Raw genomic sequence first — 21,525 nt, 5'->3', positions numbered from 1 at the left:
AAAATGCTTTTCGTGAGTGTGTTTGAATTTTGCGTTGTTCAATATGGAAGCAGAAAGGGTAGCGCGGCGCGAGAAAGTTTTATGCGGCTCCCCGGGGCCCGGCGTACGTTTCTCCGATCACGTGCGCCTGAGTCACCCCGCTGCCCGCTTTTTGTGTGGGATTTGATCTTGGAGGCGTTCGACGTCAGGATCACTGCAACACACTCGCACACCTTGAAACGACCGTTCCCAGGCACTTCCAACCCGCAATCACCCGAGTTTCGAAGAAACCGCCCAGCATGGAGTCCGAGTCCGAGCATGAGCACCGCGATGACGAGAGTGTAGCAGCATCTGAGCATGAGGAGGAGGTTGAGGAGACGAAGCCAAAGTCTGCGCTGAAGAAGCCCAAGGAGGTGGTTGCGCCTGTAGAACGCCCAGAGCTTCCGTGAGCCCTCCGAATTAGTATATTCATATTAGCAAAGCTGACACGCAGCAGCGAACAGCCAGACCCAGACACAATAGACTTCTCCACACTGAATCCATTGTCCCCCGAAATCATCTCGCGCCAAGCCACCATCAACATTGGAACAATTGGCCACGTCGCCCACGGAAAGAGTACGGTAGTCAAGGCCATCTCTGGAGTCCAGACAGTCCGTTTCAAGAACGAGTTGGAGAGGAATATTACCATCAAGCTTGGTTATGCAAACGCAAAGATCTACCAGTGTGACAACCCAGAGTGCCCGCGCCCAACATGCTACCGATCGTACAAGAGCGAGAAGGAGGTCGATCCACCTTGCGAGCGTGAAGGCTGCGGAGGGAAATACCGGCTGAAGCGCCATGTGTCCTTCGTCGACTGCCCTGGTCACGACATTCTCATGAGCACGATGTTGTCGGGTGCCGCCGTCATGGACGCCGCGTTGCTCCTGATTGCCGGAAACGAAACCTGCCCCCAACCGCAGACTAGCGAGCATCTTGCGGCCATCGAAATCATGAAGCTCAACCACATCATCATTCTCCAGAACAAGGTCGATCTGATGCGGGAAGACAGCGCCGCCTCGCACTACGAGTCGATCCTGAAGTTCATCCGAGGAACAGTCGCCGACGGTTCTCCTATCATCCCTATCTCTGCCCAGCTCAAGTTCAACATCGACTCGATCAACGAACACCTCATCTCCAAGATTCCCGTTCCCGTACGAGATTTCACCGCAAAGCCCCACATGATTGTCATCCGATCCTTTGACGTCAACAAGCCCGGTGCTGAGATCGAAGAGCTGAAGGGTGGTGTTGCTGGTGGTAGTATCCTGACCGGTGTATTGAAGCTGGGTGACGAGATCGAGATCAGGCCTGGTATCGTGTCCAAGGATAGCGCTGGAAAGATTCAGTGCAAGCCCATCTTTTCAAGAGTAGTGACTTTGTTCGCCGAGCACAACGATCTGAAGTTTGCGGTGCCTGGAGGTCTGATCGGTACGTTTTGAAGGATATAACTGCTGATTTTGTCTAACGTTCAACAGGTGTCGGTACACGTGTCGATCCTACGTTGTGCCGTGCTGATCGTCTCGTCGGTTTCGTGCTCGGTCTTCGTGGACATCTGCCTAACATCTACACGGAGCTTGAGGTCAACTATTTCCTCCTCCGAAGGTTGTTGGGTGTCAAGACTGCCGACGGCAAGCAGGCCAAGGTTGCTAAGCTTGCAAAGAACGAAGTCCTCGTACGTTGGTTCTGAAAGCACTCAAGAGGTTTGCTAACTTGCATTCAGATGGTCAACATTGGTTCCACCGCGACTGGTGCAAAGGTCATTGCCGTCAAGGCTGATGCTGCTCGTCTAACATTGACATCTCCTGCTTGCACTGAGATTGGCGAGAAGGTTGCCTTGTCTCGACGTATCGAGAAGCATTGGCGACTTATCGGATGGGCCAACATTGTCGCGTAAGTATTACAGCACTCCCATTCTTGACTGTGTACTCACCATCTCACAGTGGAAACATTCTTGAGCCAATTGTCGATTAGGGTGGGTTAGATAGTCTTAGCACTAGGAGTTCGAGGGGTAGCCTTGATGATGAGACGATGTTGAGCCAAACGACATGACGGCAGGGTTTTGAGCTTTGCGTTTTTGAGCATTTCCTGCAGGATTCGGTTGAACTATGTGAGGATAGAGGCGGAAAAGGTGTATCTGCGGCTACGCTCTAGACGACGCCCTCTGGAACCACAGTGTGACAGGGCGTGGAAACTGAGAGCTTTGTGGTGCAGCACCACCTCCAGAACAGCAGTCAGAAAAGCCAAATCTAATGAGAATATGTACCAATCAACTAAAGTGTTGAGAACATCTATGACCTGATGTGGAGTTTTACGATCGGCAGTCGATCTTCACATGATAATTGCACATGACAACGGCGAGAAACAGCTGCGTTACAGACGTCAGTTACTTTCTCGGCTTATAGTGCCTTCCCCTCTTTCCATTGCTCTCTCACGGTTCTTGTTTCATTGAAACAAAAGACATTGACTATCCAGGCGTGTTTGAGAGCAGACTGACGACTGACTCGCAGGCCAACCAAACAAAACCGAGCTCACCCTGCATATAGAGTTTCAACCTTCCTTTTACACCAAACGCGGGGACGAGAAAACCGACAGCGCATGCGCTGTATACCCTCTTTTCTTAAACTTTTCTCCACTCGTTTTCCTATCTTAGCTCCGTATCTTTCATTACAACTACAGCGCAAACGACAAGCGCATACGACATTCGTTCTACGAAATCACAAATATGGCGGAAGACGGCTTCACCCCAACAAACGCCGCGCAAGATCCACCACCTATCTACCGCCCCATCCCACGCCGTCCGCACGTCGACACGTCAGATTCGCCGACCCACGCCTTCTCGCACGCGCAATCTACGCCACCGAGTCTCAGCGAGAGCTCCCGCAGCAGCGACTTCCTCGCCCAGCTCAACGCGCGCCTCCTCCGAACGTACAACTCGCGCGAAGATGCAGAGGATAACACGCCGCCGTCGAGGAATAAAAGTTTTGCCGAATTGAGGAGTAGCACGCTCTCTGGTATCTACGACGATGTGGGAACGAGTTCTGGGGAGACGCCATGGGGTGAGGGCGCGGAGACACCGGCGCGTATGGGATTCGCGCAGGAGGGTTTGGGAAGCCCGGACGGGGGGCTTACTATGAAGAGTTTGGCGAGGACTGGAGGACGGGTCGAGAGCAATGGGAAAAAGGGAGTGAAAGAGAGGAAGAGACAAGGAGTGTGGAAGTACGCTGTGATTGGGAGTAAATTGGCTGCGCTGTGGGTGTTTGGCCTCGTGTATGGGTTGATCATCAGTCATCTGCATGATTCCAGGCAGTTGGCTGCGGTACATGTTGAGCTTGATCGGGAGGGTTGGGTGTATCTGGCTAGTTGGGGGATGTTTGGTGTTGCGCTGGGAAGCTTGTTGCCGTATGTTGATCTCTTGTGGGATGGACGGGGAGCGGACCTAGATGCAGACGCGCAAGAGAAGGAATCGGAAAAAGGCAGTGAGATATCCGTTAGTGAGCAGATCAACGACGTAGTCAGAAGTGTGTGTGCGTTTCTTGGTATCGCGTTTGCCATTGTAAGTTCCTTCCATCTTTCCTACGTGGACATGTTGGAAAAATAGCTAATCTCTGCAACAGCGCCGCCTCCCCTGGCAATCCACCCTTCAACTAACCCTCACGCTCGCCCTCGTCAACCCGGCACTCTGGTATATGCTCGACCGCAGCAAACCTGGGCTCTCATTCTCCCTTGTCGTCACATCAGTCCTCACATCCTTCATCTTCCTCTCCAATCCGGATGTCCTGCCGTCGCCATCCTTCCCCGCCGCAAATTCCACAAGCAGTCTACCACCAAGTAGTAGCAGTAGTAGCAGCGTCGTGCCCAGTACAAGGCTGGTCAGCTATGAGAACCTGGCTGTGGTGACGTGGGTGGGCAGTGTATTGTTTTGCAGTTGTGTATGCTTTGGGAGCATCGGAAGACGATTGGGAGTGCTCGAAGGTGGGGTGAGTAAGAGATGATGTAAAAAGTTGAACTTGGTACTATTGGCAAGTGTTGTTTAGAACTATGTAGGTTCTATTGGTCTTCGCGTGAATAGATTGGATATTAGACTTCCTATGGGGTTTGGTTGTAAACACTCCGCGTCGTAGTGTTTTCGTTCAACGCGTGCTTTCTTGAGACTTGAGTCGTCCCTTGCTCCTTTGTTCGAGGCTCGATCAGGCTGAGTCGAAATTGGCACGGGTCCAAAGTCTGTGTCTGGGATCAGGCTGTGTAACCACCTCCTCTTCCATCGCTCGTTTGTTGCCAGAGTTGCAAACAGCGGTTATCTGTCTTCGATGAGCGTTTGTCTTACCTATTCTGATCGGCATTCGTGTTTTGGGGTGTCATCTCACACTCCTAAGGTCCACGTACTTCCCATTATGCTCTATCCACTACCCCAACAAACTGCCAAGGTAATATAACATGATGCTGGTCACACGGCCCGGCAACCCAAGCTCCCAGTGAATATCCGCCACGAGTTGAGTTATTTACTGACGAATGATATTTCTCGAGGTACTACTTATACTATCATCTCACACCACCCAGCCTGCCCACCAACTCAACCTCAACACCACAGTCTCCCCAAGCAAAAAATGGCCGAGGACACATCCGTAGCGATTGGTTTTTTCACTCTGCCTCGCGAGCTGCGAAACGCAGTATACCATCAGATATGGTCCCATACCTCCAGACTATCCATCCCTCACCAGGACAGACTATACGAGTTGACTTACACTACCCGCTCGTCCGGTCCCTCACCGCATCAGCGCGGTCTCCCTCTCTGGCTCCTCGCAAACAAACAGTTTCTCACAGAGGGTCTCGACCAACTCCTCCTCAACGCAGCCTGGTCATGGGGAACTAGTAATCCGTCGCACAACCCACGCGCCAGCTCCACCCCCCAGATCCCGTCGTCCCTGTTATTTCCCATAAAACCCTCCAGCCGCCCGTTCACCCTCAACCTCGAAGCATGGTCACACGTTGCGCTGCGAGACTTACCGGCTCCGGAGCTCTCACTGCATGACTGGCATGCGGATGACGCTGAGTTTGTTGCTGAGGTTTTGCAGGATGCAAGTAGTATGCAATGTCTGGTTATTAACGTCACAATAGCAGATCATGCGCAGAATGACCCGGAGAAGGCGCCGCGTGAGGTGGATTTCTCATTGTTGCGAACGGACAGGTGGGCGTTGGGGTGTGGGCGAGTGATCGTGGTGGTGAAGAGTCGGTTTGGACGGCAGGCGTGGTGGCATGAAGAGCTGAGGGGCGCAGTGGAGAGGGAGGCCAGGAAGGTTGCAGAGGTGATTTGTGGGAAGGAGGTGTGTGAGAGATATGAAGAGCTGGCTGAAGGGGTCGCTACGAGGAAGGATGTCGTGGGTGTGATGAAAAAGGGGAAGAAAGAGGTAGTGCCGATAGACGTATGGCGGTTCGAGTTCTGGCGGAAAGATGAACGAAGACTTTGCTGAGTTCCTCCTAGTGGTATTGACGTATATAGCGGATCGTATCCATGATTACTTCCAAACCCTCCTCTTTGTCTTTGGATTCTATCCTTCTCTCTCAACTAAGTCCCGCAAAAGTCGTTCACTAATTACCGTCGATATGTGTAGATTGTAGTATATCCAGCATGTCCCCTGGAACCATTCTCACATAACGTATGTCTTCGTATATTCTCCTGTTGCCGTGTCTGTATAACACGAACACTCCAGATTGCCATCTCCAACGTTTCATACTCTGCAATACCCCCGGAAGCCCGAGCTCGACTAAAAACCAATATTTCCGTCGCCTTCTAATTGGCCTCCTGATAAATTCCTAAGATATTGAACTCTGCGTTCATACAATCGGTGGTGAATTAACATATCTTCGTATCGCCGACGTTCTTCCAACACGGGATCGAAGGGCTCGAAAGCTTGCGGGAGAGCAACAGGATGAACGTCCATGTCATCTTCAACGGGACTTTGCGGGCGCACAAGGACGTTCATTGCAGGCTGTTGTCGGATAGGGATTTGTATTTCGGGTTGATGTCGCGGCTGCGTAATAACATGCAATGGAATCAGCTGGGAGGCAACACTGTGCGCATTGAGCCTCTGAGTATCATCTTGTCGAGGAATGTCAAGACGAGGAACAGGACTGTGAATTTTTTGTTGAATGAGGAAGTCGCGATGCTGGTCTAGTTGTGCGCGTAATGCTTCATTTTTGCGCTCAAAGCAGCGTGCTTGGACGCCTGGACCGAGATTTCGAGAATACAAGAGGAGATCTGCGCTGCAGTCTAGTTGCAATAGAGCGTGTGTAGTGGAGGATCTAGAGGGCTCAGACGGCTGTTGTTGTCGGTATAGTGTAGCCATGGTTTCGGGATGATTAATGATGAATGTAATGCGAATGGTCATGGCAGTGTTTGAGATCATGACGTGAAGGACGATAATCCGCCGCTACACGTCTCCACGTGATGGCGTGATTTTGACATTGATAGTCCACGTTCCTTCCACCATCAACACTGTTTACGTCAACAAACTGCAACGCCATGTAACTTTCTATCATGTCTACTCGAAAGTAGCCTGTGCGATGAATTTGTACAGTGACTTCACCCTGGCAAAACACACGCGTCCAAGAAATATGAACATGCAGATGACCAAACGGCCCAGATCTGCTGGTTGCATGCGCGTCAAGGTTCACTATAACCTGACACACGTTTCTGAGTGTTAATTCGTATCTTTGAACAACATTGGGGGATATCTCGATCCAGCTCAGTACAGGTTCGCGATCATCGCCAAGCAGGCAACGTGCCAGTCGTGCCTTCCTTGCTCCAAGGTAAAGTCCGATTGTCTGAGATTAAGCTTTTCCATGACTGCCCTCGTCGCTTCATGACTTCCTCCCCAGCAACCTCTCACTCAACCTCTCACTCAACCTCTCACTTACGCCCACTCAGGTCGACCATGGAACGACTCTCGACCCTCCCGCCTGAGCTGTTGAAGAACGTGTTTGCGTTTGTCAGATCAATTGCTTCATTTTCATAATGTCATCATACTAATACATTCCAGTTACGTCAACCCAAAGATATGAAAAGCGTTTGCCTTGTCAACAAACAATGTCACGGCTTGATGGCACCAATATTGTGGGAGACCCTACCTTCAGATCTACAGCTCTCGACAAGCAAAACCCTGGAGGCATTGCTTAGCCCACAAAGCAACATTTTGCGCTACATACGTCGTCTAATTTTCTATCCTGGATGTACAGAGCCTGCAAGCGTTACATCCATAGAAGAACCTATGCGAGATAACGTACTCCTGCTGCTCACTGCATTACCGAAAGATCGGCTGATCTCATTCTATTCACATGTGGCAATCAGCGCAAGCTTGCTCCAATTCGTTATACAAACACATAGACAACTCGAGCTCATATCATCTAATGTTCTCACCCAGCTTCATCTGACTCCATGGGTACGCCAACACTTGGGGAACGTTCGAGCGCTGGAAACGTACGTTCCTCTGGAGAAAGAAAAGGCCACTATTTCCCTTGAGAATCTCCGATTTCTGATCGATAACACACCAAAACTCAATACTTTGCATATCTCTGTGGATCAAACCGAAGACACAGATACGGATTATGCCGACATCAGCTCAATCTCTTCAGAGATCAGTGGAGGGTCTTCGCAGCCGCTCAAGCTCAAGTCTCTAACACTCGAACATCTGGATCTGCGGAGCGCAGTTGCCCTGATCGGCCGTATCGACATACTCAACAGCCTTGTGCATTTGAAGATCTGCGACTGCGGTAACTTGAGGCTCATTCTCACGTCTATGACTACTCTTTTCTCTGGAGATAACAAGCCTGCATTGCGAACCCTAGAGATCTATGTCTCGGGTGATCCTCGAAAGGGCAAAGAAGTAGTTCTGGCTATGGAGAGGTTTCTCCTTTCCTTCTCAGGCTTGACTGCACTCTTTCTAGACATGTTTGCGATCGAATTGGTCAGCAAAGAGAGCATCATCAATCATGCTCAAAGTCTCACGGAGTTGGGTGTTTGCAGCTCGCAAGCATTCTTGCCGACTCACCACTCGATTGCTGATCTGACTGCGATCCTAGAGGCTTGTCCGGAGCTCACCCAGCTTGCGCTCGATCTCTCACCGGGCTATCTCGGTGCATGGCACGAGCTTTGTCAGGACTTTCAACTCGGTTCCTCGACTGGTTATGCGCATGTGGAAACCGAAATGGAAGCTACCTTGGTTAGTAGGAATCTGGTGTTTCCTACCCATTTTGGCTAACGATGTGTCTAGAGAATCATTGCACAGCACCCAAAACTACACACGCTTCGCATGCTAGACCTTGCTGGGGATACACTCGCAACAGAGCCTAGCGCTGACCTCTGGAACTTCCAAGGCATTCCTTCGTACGGGCAGTCAGTAGCAACAATCATCATGCAGAAGTTTGCTTCGACAATCGTGCTTTACTTGGCTCAGGCTGGATCTGGAATCAAGCTCTTCGCTCCCTGGCCAATCGTGCCGCATCAACCTTGGCCCGAAGACAAAAATGGACATCAATGGCCTAGATATGCGTATCTTCGGGGGAGAGTCACAGACGGACAAGGTGTGGAGCAGACTGTTGCCACACCGTTAGCGGATCCATTGCGCGACATGCCTGAATCGAGTATCATAAATCGCTACTGGTAGGTATGAGTAGGGACAGGAAAAAGTGTTTTATGATGCAGACAGTGGGTTTCGAATGATCCGCCCTGTAATGTATATGGAGTCAACTGGAGATAAATTTCAACACTGCTTCTATCTCCCAAACCAAAGAAAAAAATCGCCATGCCATCATCTTGCAAGTGTGGAAATCCATGTCAGATGGTATTTCGCCCTGTCCTGCCCACCAAAACGCCATGAAATGCGCAAATCATCTGCTTGCTCTCCTCTTTTATCGTTCATCGCCTAGAAACGCTCCTTCATCCTCCCCGCCACAGTCCGCAGGTTGCCATAGACCTTGCTCGGATTCTGGCCCAAAATCAGACTCACAATAGCCTCGCGCGCAACATGAATATTCTTGAATCCACCCAGGATATGGATCTTCTGGTCCGCCAGGACGACTCTAGTGCGACTCGCGTTCTCAATGGCAAACTTTGTCTTGCCGTCTTTGCCTGCTATGCGGCCAATGGCGCGGCCCATGTGCTCGCCCTGCAGCGTCTTGACGTCCTTGATCTCAAACGTCTCGATGTACAGGTCGTCGAGGCGCAGCAGGGCGATGGCGTCGTCGACGTCGAAGCCCAGCGTGAAGGCTTTTACGAAGTCTTCGCCTTTTTGCAGCGCGCCTGTCTCGGTCGTGGCGGAGGACGTGCGCAGCTCGACGGACTTGGATTTGATGTTCATGCGGACTTGGAGCTTGAGGTGTTCGACGAGGGGGGGCTGTGTGGACGGGTTAGCGACTGCGGCATACACCTTCTGGAATTACAATGTGCGTACGTAGATCTTGGGCCATGCGTTCTTCAGCGGCGTCATGCGGTGTGGGGGGATGGGGACTTTGCGCTGCTCGCGGCGGAAGGCGAGGGGTATGGATTTGGAGGGCGCGAACTTGGGGCGGCCCGTCTCGTCGGTCATGAGGGCGTCTTCTGTGGGGGCGTCGGGGGCGTCGGGGGGGAAGTCGGTGGGCAGCGCGCTCATGTCGAGTAGTTCGGCGTCTTCGTCTTCGGCGGGGAGCGGGATGTTGGTCGCTTCCATGGTGACGTCTTCTGCGAGGTCTTCGGGGCGGCGCTGGAGCGCTGTGGGGGCCGGCATTTTGTGTGGTTGTTCCGTCTCTTTCTGTGCTGCGGTGTATTGGGCGTCGCTGAGAATTGTCGTGAGATTGTCGCAGGCGGGCGGGGTTATCGATAAGAGAAAGTTGACAAAAAATGCAGAGGCGAGCCGGGCGGGCTAGCGTGAACTGGTGTTAGCGCCCCCATCCCATGTGTGCCGGAACATGCATTGCATTTGCGAATTCGCGTCATGACGAAACGTGCTTCCTCCCGCCCTGTTCCCACTCTGCGCCGCTTCCTGCCCGTCGCACAAACACGCTCGCACACTCAGCACTTGCGGGCTTCGACCATGTGGGTGCCGCAGTTATAATGAACGGACATGTAGGGCTGGCGTTGGGCGCGGGTCTGCGGCGCTCCGTCGTCCAGCAGAGGGGTCGTGTGCTTCCGCGGGTTGGCCTAGGACTGGAGCTGGACTTGGAGCCGGGGACTTGGTCGCGGTCGCCATGGAGGAACGGACGGACCATCGCCTCGAGTGCGCAGAGCCCCGCGTGCTCGTCGACGGCTTTTTCTCGGTGCGCGCAATCTTCACATGCAAGACGCTTCTCGGCGACTTTCCCACGCCCGTCGATATCGCAGCCCGCAGACGTCCAGCAGAGTGTCACGCTCGCTGTGCTGTCTGCTTGGAGCAGGAGTGCCTCTACTAGATGCACCTCACAAGCAAGAGGCAGCGCCTATACCAGCCAGCGGAACAAGAGCTCGTCCACGAATGGCTCGTCCAAGGATAAGCAGGCCGCTGCTTCCCAGACTCCGCAGGCCACGCTCTCGCCTCAGCCTCAGCAACCCCCCAACCCCTCGAACCCTGCCCCAGATACCCCGCCTGAAGCATCGCCTGAAGCACCGCCAGCTGCCAGCAAGCACCTGCTCGACCGCCTCCCGAACGCTCTCCCACACCTTCCACACCTGTACCGCCCGAGCAAAGCAGAACTGCTCGAGGCAGCATCAGGCTTCTTCTCGCGCATCAAGATACACTTCAAATGGCTCACCATAAGGAGCACGCGGCCCTTCAACGCCGACGAAATCTACGCCCTCTTTTCCTGGGTGCTGGCTGCCCACGCCCTGTGGTTCGTCCTGGGTACCACGACCTTCTTCATGCTGACTGTCTTCCTGATCAACACTGCCTTCTCGCAGGAGACGCTTGCCAAGTGGATCGGCAACTACCTGACCAAGTCCTCTGGCATCAAGGTCGTCTTCGAGACTGCCGTGGTTCCCAAGTGGAAGGATGGCGTCATCTCGTTCCGGAGGGTGTTCGTTTCACGACGACCCGGTCAGGGTAAAGGAAAGGTCAGCAAAGGGTCACAAACCGAGATGGCCGCCGCAGCTGCCGCTATAACACAGCAAGAGAAGGACGTGCAAGACGGCGTCGCCGAGGAGGACACAAACTACACCCAGTTCGAAGTCTCCATCGACACCGTCAACGTCACGCTGTCCTTCTCCAAGTGGTTCAACGGCAAGGGGCTGCTAAAAGACGTCGAGATCAAAGGCATTCGTGGTGTCGTGGACCGAACATCTGTACACACAATCGAAGGTGTGAATCCCAGGTCCTACAAGCACGAGCACTCTGCGGGAGATTTCGAGCTCGACTCTTTCAAGATGGAGGACCTACTCGTGACCATCTACCAGCCCGATAGCTTCCGTCCATTCGCCGTCAGCATCTACTCCTGCGACCTCCCTCAACTGCGAAAGCAGTGGCTCTTCTACGACTTCCTATCCGCCAACATGATGTCCGGATCCTTCGACAACTCCCTCTTCACCATCCACCCCCGCCAAACCCACAACTACACGGGCACGCAACTCAGCAGCGGCCGCGACTCGGAAGACGGCAGCACCTGGAAAAAGCACAGCCGCATCCGCATCGACGGGCTCAACATCGACCACCTGAACCGCGGCTACGACGGCCCCTTCTCCTGGATCCACGAAGGCAACGTCGACATCGTAGCAGACATCATGCTCCCCAACGACGACGACGACAGCATCGCTAAAGTCATGTCCGACATGTACGACCGCGTCGAAGCCACCGTCGCCCAAACAAGCCGCAAATACCACTTCTCCGACCACGCCGCCCACGGCTTCGACCACCACGACGACGAGCACCCCGACGACCCACACCAAGAAGAAGACAAACGCTTCATGATCATGGATCTGCGCGTCCACCTCAACGACGTCCGTGCCGCTGTCCCCATCTTCACCCGCGATATCTCCTACGTTAACAACGCGCTCGTCCGCCCTATCGTCGCATATATGAACTCGAAACGCACGTTCATCCCCCTGAACTGCAGGGTCGTCAAGCGAGTCGGCGAGTTCGACGGTAGCTGGACACTTTATGATAGCGGGCTTATGGAGGAAGTTTCGCGCGAGGTATGTCGACGTTTATCCCCTTACTATACAGGAGAAAGAAACACAGCTGACAAGAAGATAGATGTACGACGCTTTCGCCCGCGACGTGCTCGATGATCGCACCGTGCGCAAACGACGGATTAAGAAAGTGGGTATTTGGACGCTGCAACTCGCTGCTCAGGCACTGTTTTTGGGATTGGCGGGGAATATCGCGTGATCTTTCTTTCTCCTAGGCGAGGAAAGGTTTACGTAGATGGAAGGGAGGGAGTGGAGGTTTGTATATATATCATCATTGCTATTGCTACTACACATACCTATACCTATACCTATACACCTATACACGGAAAGGCAGGGTAGAGTAAGGCGTTTGGAGTCGGATCACCGAATGAGGTGTGGCGATTTGCTTGAGAGGGCGGGCGGGTTGTTTTGCGGCATAGTTATGTATGATTGTACGAGTGAAATGAATGGCATGGAATGGCATAAGTTGAATGGAATGAAATGAAACGAAATGCAATACTGGGATGCTGCGCATATCTCTCTTGACATCATACTTTCAGGTTACTCTATTCACCTGGCCTTTTTTGGCAGAGAGTGGTCGTCGTGTGTTTGATGTTAAATCCTGTTACGGTGGAGTGAAGTGGAGTGAAGTGATAGCCTCAGATCTTTCCATAGAGTAATAATTAGTCAGATGAAGATATTATACATGTACACAACGATATATGTACATATGAAAAAGAAAACCATTAGTGATAGGCTACATTGCTAATCCACGAATTTAACAGCTCAGAGTACCCCATAGGTTTATTTCCCATCGCCATTGATCACGTTGTATCTTTTGTGCGAGGTATATGTCGTTTACAGGTAAGTCGGGTGAGCACTGGACAAATCCTCTTCATTGAAAAGATACATGCGTTTGCATTGTTTGGAACCCCGTTCGCCCACTCGCTCGCTCACGTACTATGCAAATACTCGCACGACAAACAAACATACACATAACTGTATACCAATAGACACCCCCTCCCACGCTCCAAACACATACCACCTTACTTAAAGCGTCCCACCTACTTCCTCTTAAACAACCCCTTGCCCAAAATATTCTTCAGCTTACTCTCCTTATCCTCAGAACTCATACCCACCTTCCTCTTCCCCTCAGCAACCGTCTGCGGCTTCTTCTGCTCTGGCTGCTGGGGCGCAGGCTCCTCGACGCGCAACGTCTGCGCCTTAGCCTGCCACTCGGGCGCGATAGTCTTGCGCGACGCCCTCGCCTCAGCGCTCGCATTCTCCGCCCACTGGAACGTGACGAGCTCGCTGGTGGAGAAGCGCAGGTCTTGCATCAGGCGCTTGGTGTCGCGTCCGAGCAGGATGAGGCGACCTGTTGGACCCGTGTATTTGAGCTCAAAGGGCTCGTTCTTCTTTTCTAGGAAGCCGGCGACGAAGTCGTAGAGGCCTTGCGCTGTGTCTGCTTTGCTGAAGTTCATCTGGATGAGGGTGCCGTCGGGCATGCGGATCCGGAGGGACCCGCCCTTTTCGACTACTGCGTTGATCTTTTCTTGCCGGGCCTTCTCTTGCTCCTCGAGCTCCTTGTCTGAAAGCAAGCGGGTGTTTCTTGTGCGATCTAGTAGTTGCGATTGGTGGGCTTTTGCGTGCTGGATCGTGGGGACATAGTCGTTTTCATTCCACGCGTTTCGTGCAGCCTGTGGAGTCGATGATGTTGATGCGGCGAAGATCTGTACGTTGCGAGGCTTGTTGGTGGAGTCTGAAGATTGCGGAGTTTCTTGAGCTGGTGCAGACGATGCTGATGAGGTTGCCGCTGCTAATGCTGCTGCTGGGGATATATTCTCGATGTTCTCAGTTGCTTTCACCTCCGCAGGTACTTCAGGCTCTATTACTGGCTCAGCTATCGGTTCTGCCATTGGTTCAGTGTCGACCTCCATGGGTTCTGGATCTGGTTCGTCGTCACGGATAGTCTCGCCTGCAACAGTCGTTGTCGCCTCTGGAGCAGCATTTTCCAAGTCTGGAATGGATCCTTGTTGGGAAGAGGTTGCTGCATGTGCGCCGGGAGGAGTAGGCTCATCGCTCTTGAAGTACTGCGATATCTGTGTCATAGCTTCCTCGAGTGGTATCCCGCTATTCTTGTGTGACAGTTTCAACAAAGCAGACCCGGCATCGAAGCCGAGCTGGCTCAACGTCTGCTGTAGTGCTGTAAATGTCGAGTGCTCCCGATGAGCCGGCATGACTGTGATTACAGGCATCTCGTAATGCAGTCTGCCCGCACCGGAAGCACCGTCCAGCTCAGGCACCGCACGCTGTGTGAAGTTGTAGTTGGCTCCGTCAGCACTCTCGAAATGTCGCAGGATCTCCCATAATGAAGTGGTACTCGCGAACTTTTGTACTAGCCGAGATTTTGGAAGCTGGAGGGCTACTGATATGACAGTTGGTGACCGCGACGCTTGGACAAGCTCGAGACGGGCGCCCTGGGGTAGATTCGCGAGTCGTATCTGCTGAGAGAGTGATATTGGCTTGTTGTTGTACCTATGTGCATATGTCAGCGATTTGTTCTCAGTATCAAACTAACATGCACCCACTTCAGCGTAAACTGATCCTTCGCAACGCCGAATTTCTGACAAGCTTCGTCTCGCACCTCAGTCAGATACTTGACAGGTGTAGTCGCAATCCGAACAGTCCTCGCGTACGAGTTGAACACAAGAACGTGAGACATTATCGATATGGGCGGAAGAGCCTATAGAGGCCGTAGGAGGCAAGGAGCGCAACTGGAACGTTTGCAATAATGACAGCACGTGAGTACCAGCAGCCCCAACGGTGGACCCTTCGAGATGCGTCGCAGCGCTCGATTACTAATAGCAGGTTGATAAAGTGAAGAAGTCGGGCCTCGGGGAAGCTTAAGAAGAGGTTGTTTGGCCCTGCCATGAGGTTGTCGATTAGGACCGTACACAAACGCGGGACAGTGAACGTCAAGGAAGACGCTTACCGTTCCCGATATGGGCTATGAGGGTCTATAGCAAGGATGCTTGAGGATGTTCGCTGTCGTACAGGCGGTTGCTACGGGGGCGTGTTCGTTATTTGCAGCAAAGAGTGTATTTGGTATGAGGTCGAGGATGAGGCAATACGTCGTCGTTGTGGCTATGTAACAGTGTCTTGTGCTAGTGGGCTAGGTAGCTGTGCTTTGTGATGGCGATCTCGAGCGTGTGGTGTTGTTCTGGAAGCTTCGTCGGCGCGCGCGTTGCACGTCAAGGCTGCAGATGTTGGTGACGGCAGCGGGGAGCTTCGAAGCGGCTCTGCCCCACCAGTACCCTTTCCTCGTGTTCGACCTTCCCACAACAAACGCCTCTTCATTCCAACCGCAGCCATGTCGACCACAGATATCACGTCGCCGTCTCAGCTGAGCTCGCTGCTCTCTTCCTCGCGCATCGTGGTGCTCAACTGTAAGAGAACACGTCCATGTTTTGCGTAGCACATAATTCTAATGTTTGTTGATACAGTCTACAATGAAGCGAACACGTCAAGCAAGGCGATTGCCCCCCTCTACGACCAGCTAGCAGGCCAGCTCTCGAGAGCCAACAGAGTCTCGTTTGCCAAGGTCAGCGTGGTGCAACAGGCACAGATTGCGCAGAGCTACAACATCACCAAGTAGGCGGTCAACACTGTGTTTGGGAGCACTACTGACCCATGCTCCCAGCACCCCAACGTTCATCGTCTTCAAAAACAACCAACAGATACGCAAGTTTGGCGGCTCGAATCCCCAGCAACTCTCCGAGGCCATCAAGAGCCTTGCCGCAGAGGCCGAGTCTGACGGCGGCTCTGGAGGCTTTGGGGAAGGAAGCTCGAGTGGCGGTGGCGCATGGCGAGGGGCTGGACTTCCTCGAGGATACACCGATGTTACGGATCAAGTGGATGTACGCGGTCTGGACCTGTTAAATGCGGATAGCGATTTCGGCGGTGTACGCACTCTCTTCGAAACGTCGCAACCTAGCTCGTTGAGCAAGGGCAAGCGGGCCGCCTCGGGATCCGACTCAAGCAAAGACTGGGTAGAGAGCGATGTCGACAACCAACTCATGCTCTACATACCCTTCACCTCATCACTAAAGGTTCACACGATCCAGATCACTTCGTGCCCGCCAAACGACGAAAGCGATGACGACGACGAGACTCCAGTTCGGCCCAAGACAATTCACTTGTGGACGAATCGCCAGCATAATCTGGGTTTTGAAGAGGCCGAAGACATCCCGGCTACACAGACTATCGAACTGAACGAGTCAGACTGGGACGAGCAGACGGGCACCGCCAAGCTGGAGCTGCGGTTCGTCAAGTTCCAGAACGTCTATTCGCTCGTGCTGTTTGTAGCGGATGGAGATGGCGACAGCGAGAAGACGCGCATCGACAGAGTCCGGTTCATAGGTGAGAGCGGCGAGAAGAGGGAAATTGGCAAGTTGGAGAAGATAGGCGACGACTCATGAGGAGATATGGACGAAATAGGTGTCCAGTAATATCACCATGCGATGAAGAGTGTTTATTCATGAGTACATGCAGCGACATCAATGAATTAGATATATCAAATCGTCGATGCAGCAACACACATTGCTCACAGCTGCGCTTGAGATGTTCACATGAATGACATGAGCACCGTATATGCCAATTTAAATCCTCATCTCACTCAAAAAGTATGTTCGACCCTTTTCCAGCGAAGGCGCCACGAAATAGGACGCCGCCACAAAGTGTATACGATCGATGATGCAATATGTTTCTTCTGGGCCGTCAACGACACTTGCCATGTCACTGATAGACATGGCAGCACAGGGGAAACTGTACTATGACGGCTGCCGCACGAAGAAACAGAAGCAGTACACAGATGCGCGAAGTTTTTATCTTGTGCCCGGCGAATCGTGGCGCCGATGGCGGCACTTCGGGATGCTCGTTTAGCGGCCTGTTAGCGCGAGAAACTGGGAACAGAATTTTCTGGATGCGAGATGGACTTCTTTTTCGACATGGCCGCTGATGAGATATTTTATACATGATAGGAAGAGAATGACGCGCCTTTTGGTGCGACTGATCTCATCATAATTACTTTCTGAGGCCTGTTATTGTTGCGATGGTGGAGGTGGACGTGGAGATTGAGAATGGAAGAAGAAGCGACCGTTGCATGACAGTCGCGTCAACATCAACTGCTGTGATGCAACCATGCAATGTTGTTGTTGTGAAACAGCACCAATGCAGGAGCGCACCGCTACTGCCAAAACACAGCAAGCTACGCCAGGGCAACACCTCTGGTTCACGCACGATGCGATTAAGATTTCGCAGACCGCCGAAACGAAATGCTGCCTCAGAAGAAGATGCAACCATGAAACCCCACCAGACCAGGGCCTCATCCTTTTGTTCAACGGCTATTCTTTGTTGCTTCTCTGGCCTTTCTAGCTCTTGTCATCCTCGTTTCAGCTTCGTTTCCGATTCAAAGATACGATGGCAGACAGCTGGGGGTATCCTTTCTGCAATTTGACAGTTCATGCGGCACAGGCATGCCATGCGGCGGGACGGGAAACTTGAGACACCTGTTGGTGTCTGATACCGTTCGTAACGCGGGTGTACTTGCATGCGGCGGCGGACATCGTTGTCGCACTGTTAGCAAACGACTTTGGACGCTGGGACTGGCCTGTTGACGCGTCCAGCATATGGCTCAGCCGCCGAAACAACACTTGGTCACCTTACGAACGGTGACATTATCGTTGTCAATAACGATGCCAATATTCGTTGGCTATATCTGGGGTGTCTGACATGATGGCGTAACACAATTGTCCGAATCAGGTACTGTGTATTGTCCTCATTTCCCACGTTCAAGGTTGTATTCAGGCTATATCGCCCGTCACGTCATCTTCCTTGCAGCACTTCCGTGCCATGTGCGAGCTGAGATGTCAAATCCAGAAACCAAGATCCGTGGAGACGCGTTCGATGACTCGAAAAGAGCGAGTACGTCAATATTCATGATGTTTGCACAAGCTCGCCTCCATGTCATGTCACGATGATCAAAATCTGCGAACAGAACCCTGATGTACGTGCGTTCCCAATTACGACGTGCGTCAGTCGATTGAGATCTTGGCTTTTGGGACCTGCAGCTGAGCGGCCCAAGATCAGCACTCGGATCAGCAGCTTACGTCGGCAATAACTTTATCTTCGAGCCGTCCGTGATCGGACTCGTGGTAGGACCGCGGAGGCGTGCCGCAGACCCTCTCAAACTCATGATTTTTCGTTACGGATACGATGTTTTTCGGAAGTCGAATCATATGGTGTCTATTCCAGGAATGGCCATAGGACCAGGTCTGAAATACTTGTCGAGCAAAGGCCACACCGAGGCGGACGACTTTGTCTACCTATTCGGCTGCACTCCCGGCGAATCTCAACAGTTTCTCTTACTCGTGAGCTGACTGCAGACGCATTTGTTACTGGGTAAGTTTGTACTGGGGTTATTTACCTGGAATCGCAGAAATGCATATCTGACTCGTCATCACTCAACTCGAAGTGGCAACATGTTGCTCACGCCAGGTGGTCAGGACACCGACACTTCGTCAACTCGCCATCACGGCTCCAGGACGGGCCCTCCGCGAGATCCACTTCCCGCCTTACGTTACACGAGGCACGCATTTTGCCGGCGAATTTGGTTACGCCAGGCCTTTGAATCATCTGAGCCATTCCCGTACAAAGGACCTCCCTGGCTCAATGACCACACTGCATAACAATCTCAACGGTTCAGCACGAGCTTCAGTGTGGGGAAGTGTTTGAAAATTGAGACGCCAGGGACCAGTGGTGCGGTGCGACGCGGCTGCCGGACAATTTGTGATGGGGCCGTGTGGCCTACCTAGCCCTGCTTGAGCATAACTCTCAAATTTCATATCGACAATCACGCACAGAACGTCCAGAAAAACTGTGCCAGGCCCCATGCCAACTGCCTTTTCAGGGTAGAACAGCGCTGTCAGTGCCTCTTCGGCGATGGTGAGCACTTTGACGTTGTTTCACTGGCATGACAAAACGCCCACCATGCGCCGCACTGCCAACGTGTTCGGATGGTTGACCGCTTCGGCCACCGGTTGCACGTGAAGCCTAGATCGAAAACCCTTCTACATACACGAAATCAGATCATCAAGGGAACTTGAGTAAGTAGTAACGCCATAAGGCTTATTGAAATTGTGAACGTCGCTTCACCGCATGCTATAACACTTAACGGCAGAAACTAGCCGCGGCGCAAACGGGACAGACGCAGTAACGCAGACGGCGTGGTTAGTGAATGGAGGATTTGTGAGGCGGATGAACTGACAACGCTTCCGGCGAGAAGTTGACGAGTCAAGAGGCGAGGAAGCCAATAGCTAGGCTCTGTCAGCTGTCGATGAACGGCACCAAAAGCCACGACCCCGCCAGCCTGGGTTCTCTGTCAAGATTGCACGAAGATCAGGGTGCTCCATGAATCTCGACAAATGATAAGGTCGATCTGGTGGAGAAGACCGAGAACAAAGAAGAGCTATGGAAGCCATGCGTCGTTCCCCGGCGCCGACCCTCTGGCATTGCAAAGCCCCTACAACGCTAAACCTCGTTGCACGCGGCACATGGAAGAGCACCAGTGCTCATGCGACGGACATGATTCCTGACTTGTGCTATCTTCCTCCAGACCCTGCTCGGGCCCGCTTAATGAACTTTCCAGAACGTCCTTCCTCCGTCATACGAAGGAATGTCACATGCGGCGTGGAAGGTAGGTAGGCCCAAGAAACGAGGTGCAGGATTGCCGAGGGTGTCAAGGGTCACGATAGACGGACATTGTTGTAGCACATTTCAAGTGCCTGTTCCTGCATTCGTACCTGCATTGGTGGGCTGCCCTTTGCTCAATCAGCCCGATAGGAAATGGTGACTACTGTGGGGTGGCATGTCAGGCGATGGTGATTGGGCCGGTTGAAGTCAATCCGCGCCGCTGTCACGCAGGCGAAAAACCCAGAGCTGGGCACCTCGCGGTCGCGTAAAGCAGCAAGAGCGCTAATCTGCTTAGGGCTGCACCGGCGCACAATCATGCAGTCGATCGAATTGTGCACTGTCGCATAAGATTTGCGCTAAACCCTCAAAAATAGCAATTGTGAGGGTGTCGCTGAACGGGGGATAAGGAATTATCGATTGCTGACAGTACGAGAAGATGGAATGCACAAATTTAACGACTGCCGCCCTTCCGAGCCCGGAACCGCGTGGGATAAGCCCAGCGACATCGTTATCGATGCCCTGAGACATATTGTCCGCACATGCACGACCGATGGAAGGGTAGAACAGCAGACTGCAGTCGGTATGCACCGTCCTACTCAGTCTTCAGCCCAAATGCAGCTGTGAAACGCTCCAGAATGACAGCAGCAGACTTGAGCAGCTACTTGGGCCTGCATGCTCCTACCGTGGGTCGCTGAGTCTTCGAGGAAGATAGCGATGAACGGCGCTGGCGAGGTGCAGCTCAGCGATCACGAGCTTGTCGCACCATCACCTAGCCGTCGTCCATCTCCCCACAAAGCAGCCGGATGCACGCGTACCTATTCCAGTTGGCTGGGGCAAATCAGGCACAGCGGGCAGCATCTCTCCGCGCGTCACAACTGTGGTTCCTGCAGTAGGTCGAGGAAACTCCCAAGCATGCCAGCATCGGTATACGGGCACACATTACCTAGGTGGCCCTTCTTTTTGACGCAGGAGGCAAGAAGCAACGCTCTTCACGATGAAGTATTTCCCACGCAAGAATGGAAGCATACGTAGTATAAGCAAGCAAGATGAAGTCATCACATGTCGTGCAATCGTCCATCATCAGACCTCGACGACTTGCTGCTGCGCGTATCCAGTTGATGGCGAACCGCCTGTCGCGGCGCGTCCGGGACGCCGACATCATCGTCAGGTACAGCCTCGATGGTGTTGCTTTGTGTTGGGCCCGCCGTGGCACCGCGGGTCTCGACGACGATTCGGTATCGAGACGCTACGTCTCGTGTGACTGAACTGGGTGGGCAGCGTCGTCATGGCTCGCTGCAGTAGCGACGTACGCTGAGTGGTGAGCACACTTGTGTCGAAACAACCATTCAAACGTCGACAGCAGCCGTCGCGCCCTCTCCCGCCAAGGCTAGGAACAGGGTCTTGACCGACGGGCAGCTATCATTATCGATTGGGCGGATAGCCTGATGGAGATCCCGGCCTGAAGACAAAGAAGGTGGGTGGCATGGCGATAAACGGTCCTCTGTGCTCACCGTCGTTGCACGACACACCAGGACTCGCACCAATCCGCCCACCCATCACACACCTATCGTCCACTGACAGTGCAGCCACTCGTCACCACCAGGGCGGCACTTCCGTGGCGAGTCTCAGCTGCCGTCGCCTGCTTCGTGCAGTGC

General features: G+C 52.9%; 9 protein-coding genes across 9 annotated transcripts; 6 read left to right on the top strand and 3 right to left on the bottom strand.

Annotated features, from left to right (window-relative positions):
- The first annotated feature begins 183 nt into the window (after positions 1–183).
- P153DRAFT_392922 (uncharacterized protein) lies at positions 184–2,024 on the top strand. The gene is made up of 5 exons (XM_033671192.1): positions 184–424; positions 476–1,443; positions 1,491–1,687; positions 1,736–1,905; positions 1,956–2,024. Exons 1-5 carry the CDS (start codon positions 279–281, stop codon positions 1,984–1,986), a joined length of 1,512 nt encoding a protein of 503 aa, XP_033528710.1. The 5' UTR covers positions 184–278; the 3' UTR covers positions 1,987–2,024.
- A 371-nt stretch (positions 2,025–2,395) lies between these two features.
- P153DRAFT_331407 (uncharacterized protein) lies at positions 2,396–4,129 on the top strand. The gene is made up of 2 exons (XM_033665461.1): positions 2,396–3,568; positions 3,630–4,129. Exons 1-2 carry the CDS (start codon positions 2,738–2,740, stop codon positions 4,005–4,007), a joined length of 1,209 nt encoding a protein of 402 aa, XP_033528709.1. The 5' UTR covers positions 2,396–2,737; the 3' UTR covers positions 4,008–4,129.
- A 490-nt stretch (positions 4,130–4,619) lies between these two features.
- Positions 4,620–5,483, top strand: P153DRAFT_353483 (uncharacterized protein; the record flags this gene model as incomplete). Its single annotated transcript, XM_033666442.1, has 1 exon — positions 4,620–5,483. The coding sequence occupies one exon, from the start codon at positions 4,620–4,622 to the stop codon at positions 5,481–5,483; it is 864 nt and encodes a 287-aa protein (XP_033528708.1).
- A 294-nt stretch (positions 5,484–5,777) lies between these two features.
- P153DRAFT_381501 (uncharacterized protein) lies at positions 5,778–6,359 on the bottom strand (the record flags this gene model as incomplete). Its single annotated transcript, XM_033670049.1, has 1 exon — positions 5,778–6,359. The coding sequence occupies one exon, from the start codon at positions 6,357–6,359 to the stop codon at positions 5,778–5,780; it is 582 nt and encodes a 193-aa protein (XP_033528707.1).
- Positions 6,360–6,915: 556 nt separating this feature from the next.
- On the top strand, positions 6,916–8,766 carry P153DRAFT_428120 (uncharacterized protein). The gene is made up of 3 exons (XM_033672704.1): positions 6,916–7,001; positions 7,053–8,231; positions 8,283–8,766. Exons 1-3 carry the CDS (start codon positions 6,948–6,950, stop codon positions 8,673–8,675), a joined length of 1,626 nt encoding a protein of 541 aa, XP_033528706.1. The 5' UTR covers positions 6,916–6,947; the 3' UTR covers positions 8,676–8,766.
- On the bottom strand, positions 8,660–10,161 carry P153DRAFT_420039 (Pre-rRNA-processing protein PNO1). The gene is made up of 2 exons (XM_033672218.1): positions 9,462–10,161; positions 8,660–9,404 (listed from the first exon to the last, which is right to left on the bottom strand). The coding sequence occupies exons 1-2, from the start codon at positions 9,771–9,773 to the stop codon at positions 8,934–8,936; spliced, it is 783 nt and encodes a 260-aa protein (XP_033528705.1). The 5' UTR covers positions 9,774–10,161; the 3' UTR covers positions 8,660–8,933.
- On the top strand, positions 9,998–12,628 carry P153DRAFT_363289 (uncharacterized protein). Its single transcript, XM_033667339.1, has 2 exons — positions 9,998–12,145; positions 12,207–12,628. The coding sequence occupies exons 1-2, from the start codon at positions 10,100–10,102 to the stop codon at positions 12,339–12,341; spliced, it is 2,181 nt and encodes a 726-aa protein (XP_033528704.1). The 5' UTR covers positions 9,998–10,099; the 3' UTR covers positions 12,342–12,628.
- A 557-nt stretch (positions 12,629–13,185) lies between these two features.
- P153DRAFT_381497 (uncharacterized protein) lies at positions 13,186–14,843 on the bottom strand (the record flags this gene model as incomplete). Its single annotated transcript, XM_033670048.1, has 2 exons — positions 13,186–14,656; positions 14,710–14,843. The coding sequence occupies 2 exons, from the start codon at positions 14,841–14,843 to the stop codon at positions 13,186–13,188; spliced, it is 1,605 nt and encodes a 534-aa protein (XP_033528703.1).
- Positions 14,844–15,491: 648 nt separating this feature from the next.
- Positions 15,492–16,776, top strand: P153DRAFT_331395 (DUF1000-domain-containing protein; the record flags this gene model as incomplete). Its single annotated transcript, XM_033665460.1, has 3 exons — positions 15,492–15,567; positions 15,625–15,772; positions 15,822–16,776. The coding sequence occupies 3 exons, from the start codon at positions 15,492–15,494 to the stop codon at positions 16,597–16,599; spliced, it is 1,002 nt and encodes a 333-aa protein (XP_033528702.1). The 3' UTR covers positions 16,600–16,776.
- Between the last annotated feature and the right edge of the window lie 4,749 nt (positions 16,777–21,525).

The sequence above is a fragment of the Dothidotthia symphoricarpi genome (genome assembly GCF_010015815.1).
Source record: "Dothidotthia symphoricarpi CBS 119687 unplaced genomic scaffold P153scaffold_2, whole genome shotgun sequence".
In the NCBI taxonomy this organism is placed as follows: domain Eukaryota; kingdom Fungi; phylum Ascomycota; class Dothideomycetes; order Pleosporales; family Dothidotthiaceae; genus Dothidotthia; species Dothidotthia symphoricarpi.
This window is presented reverse-complemented; position numbering and strand designations above follow the sequence as displayed.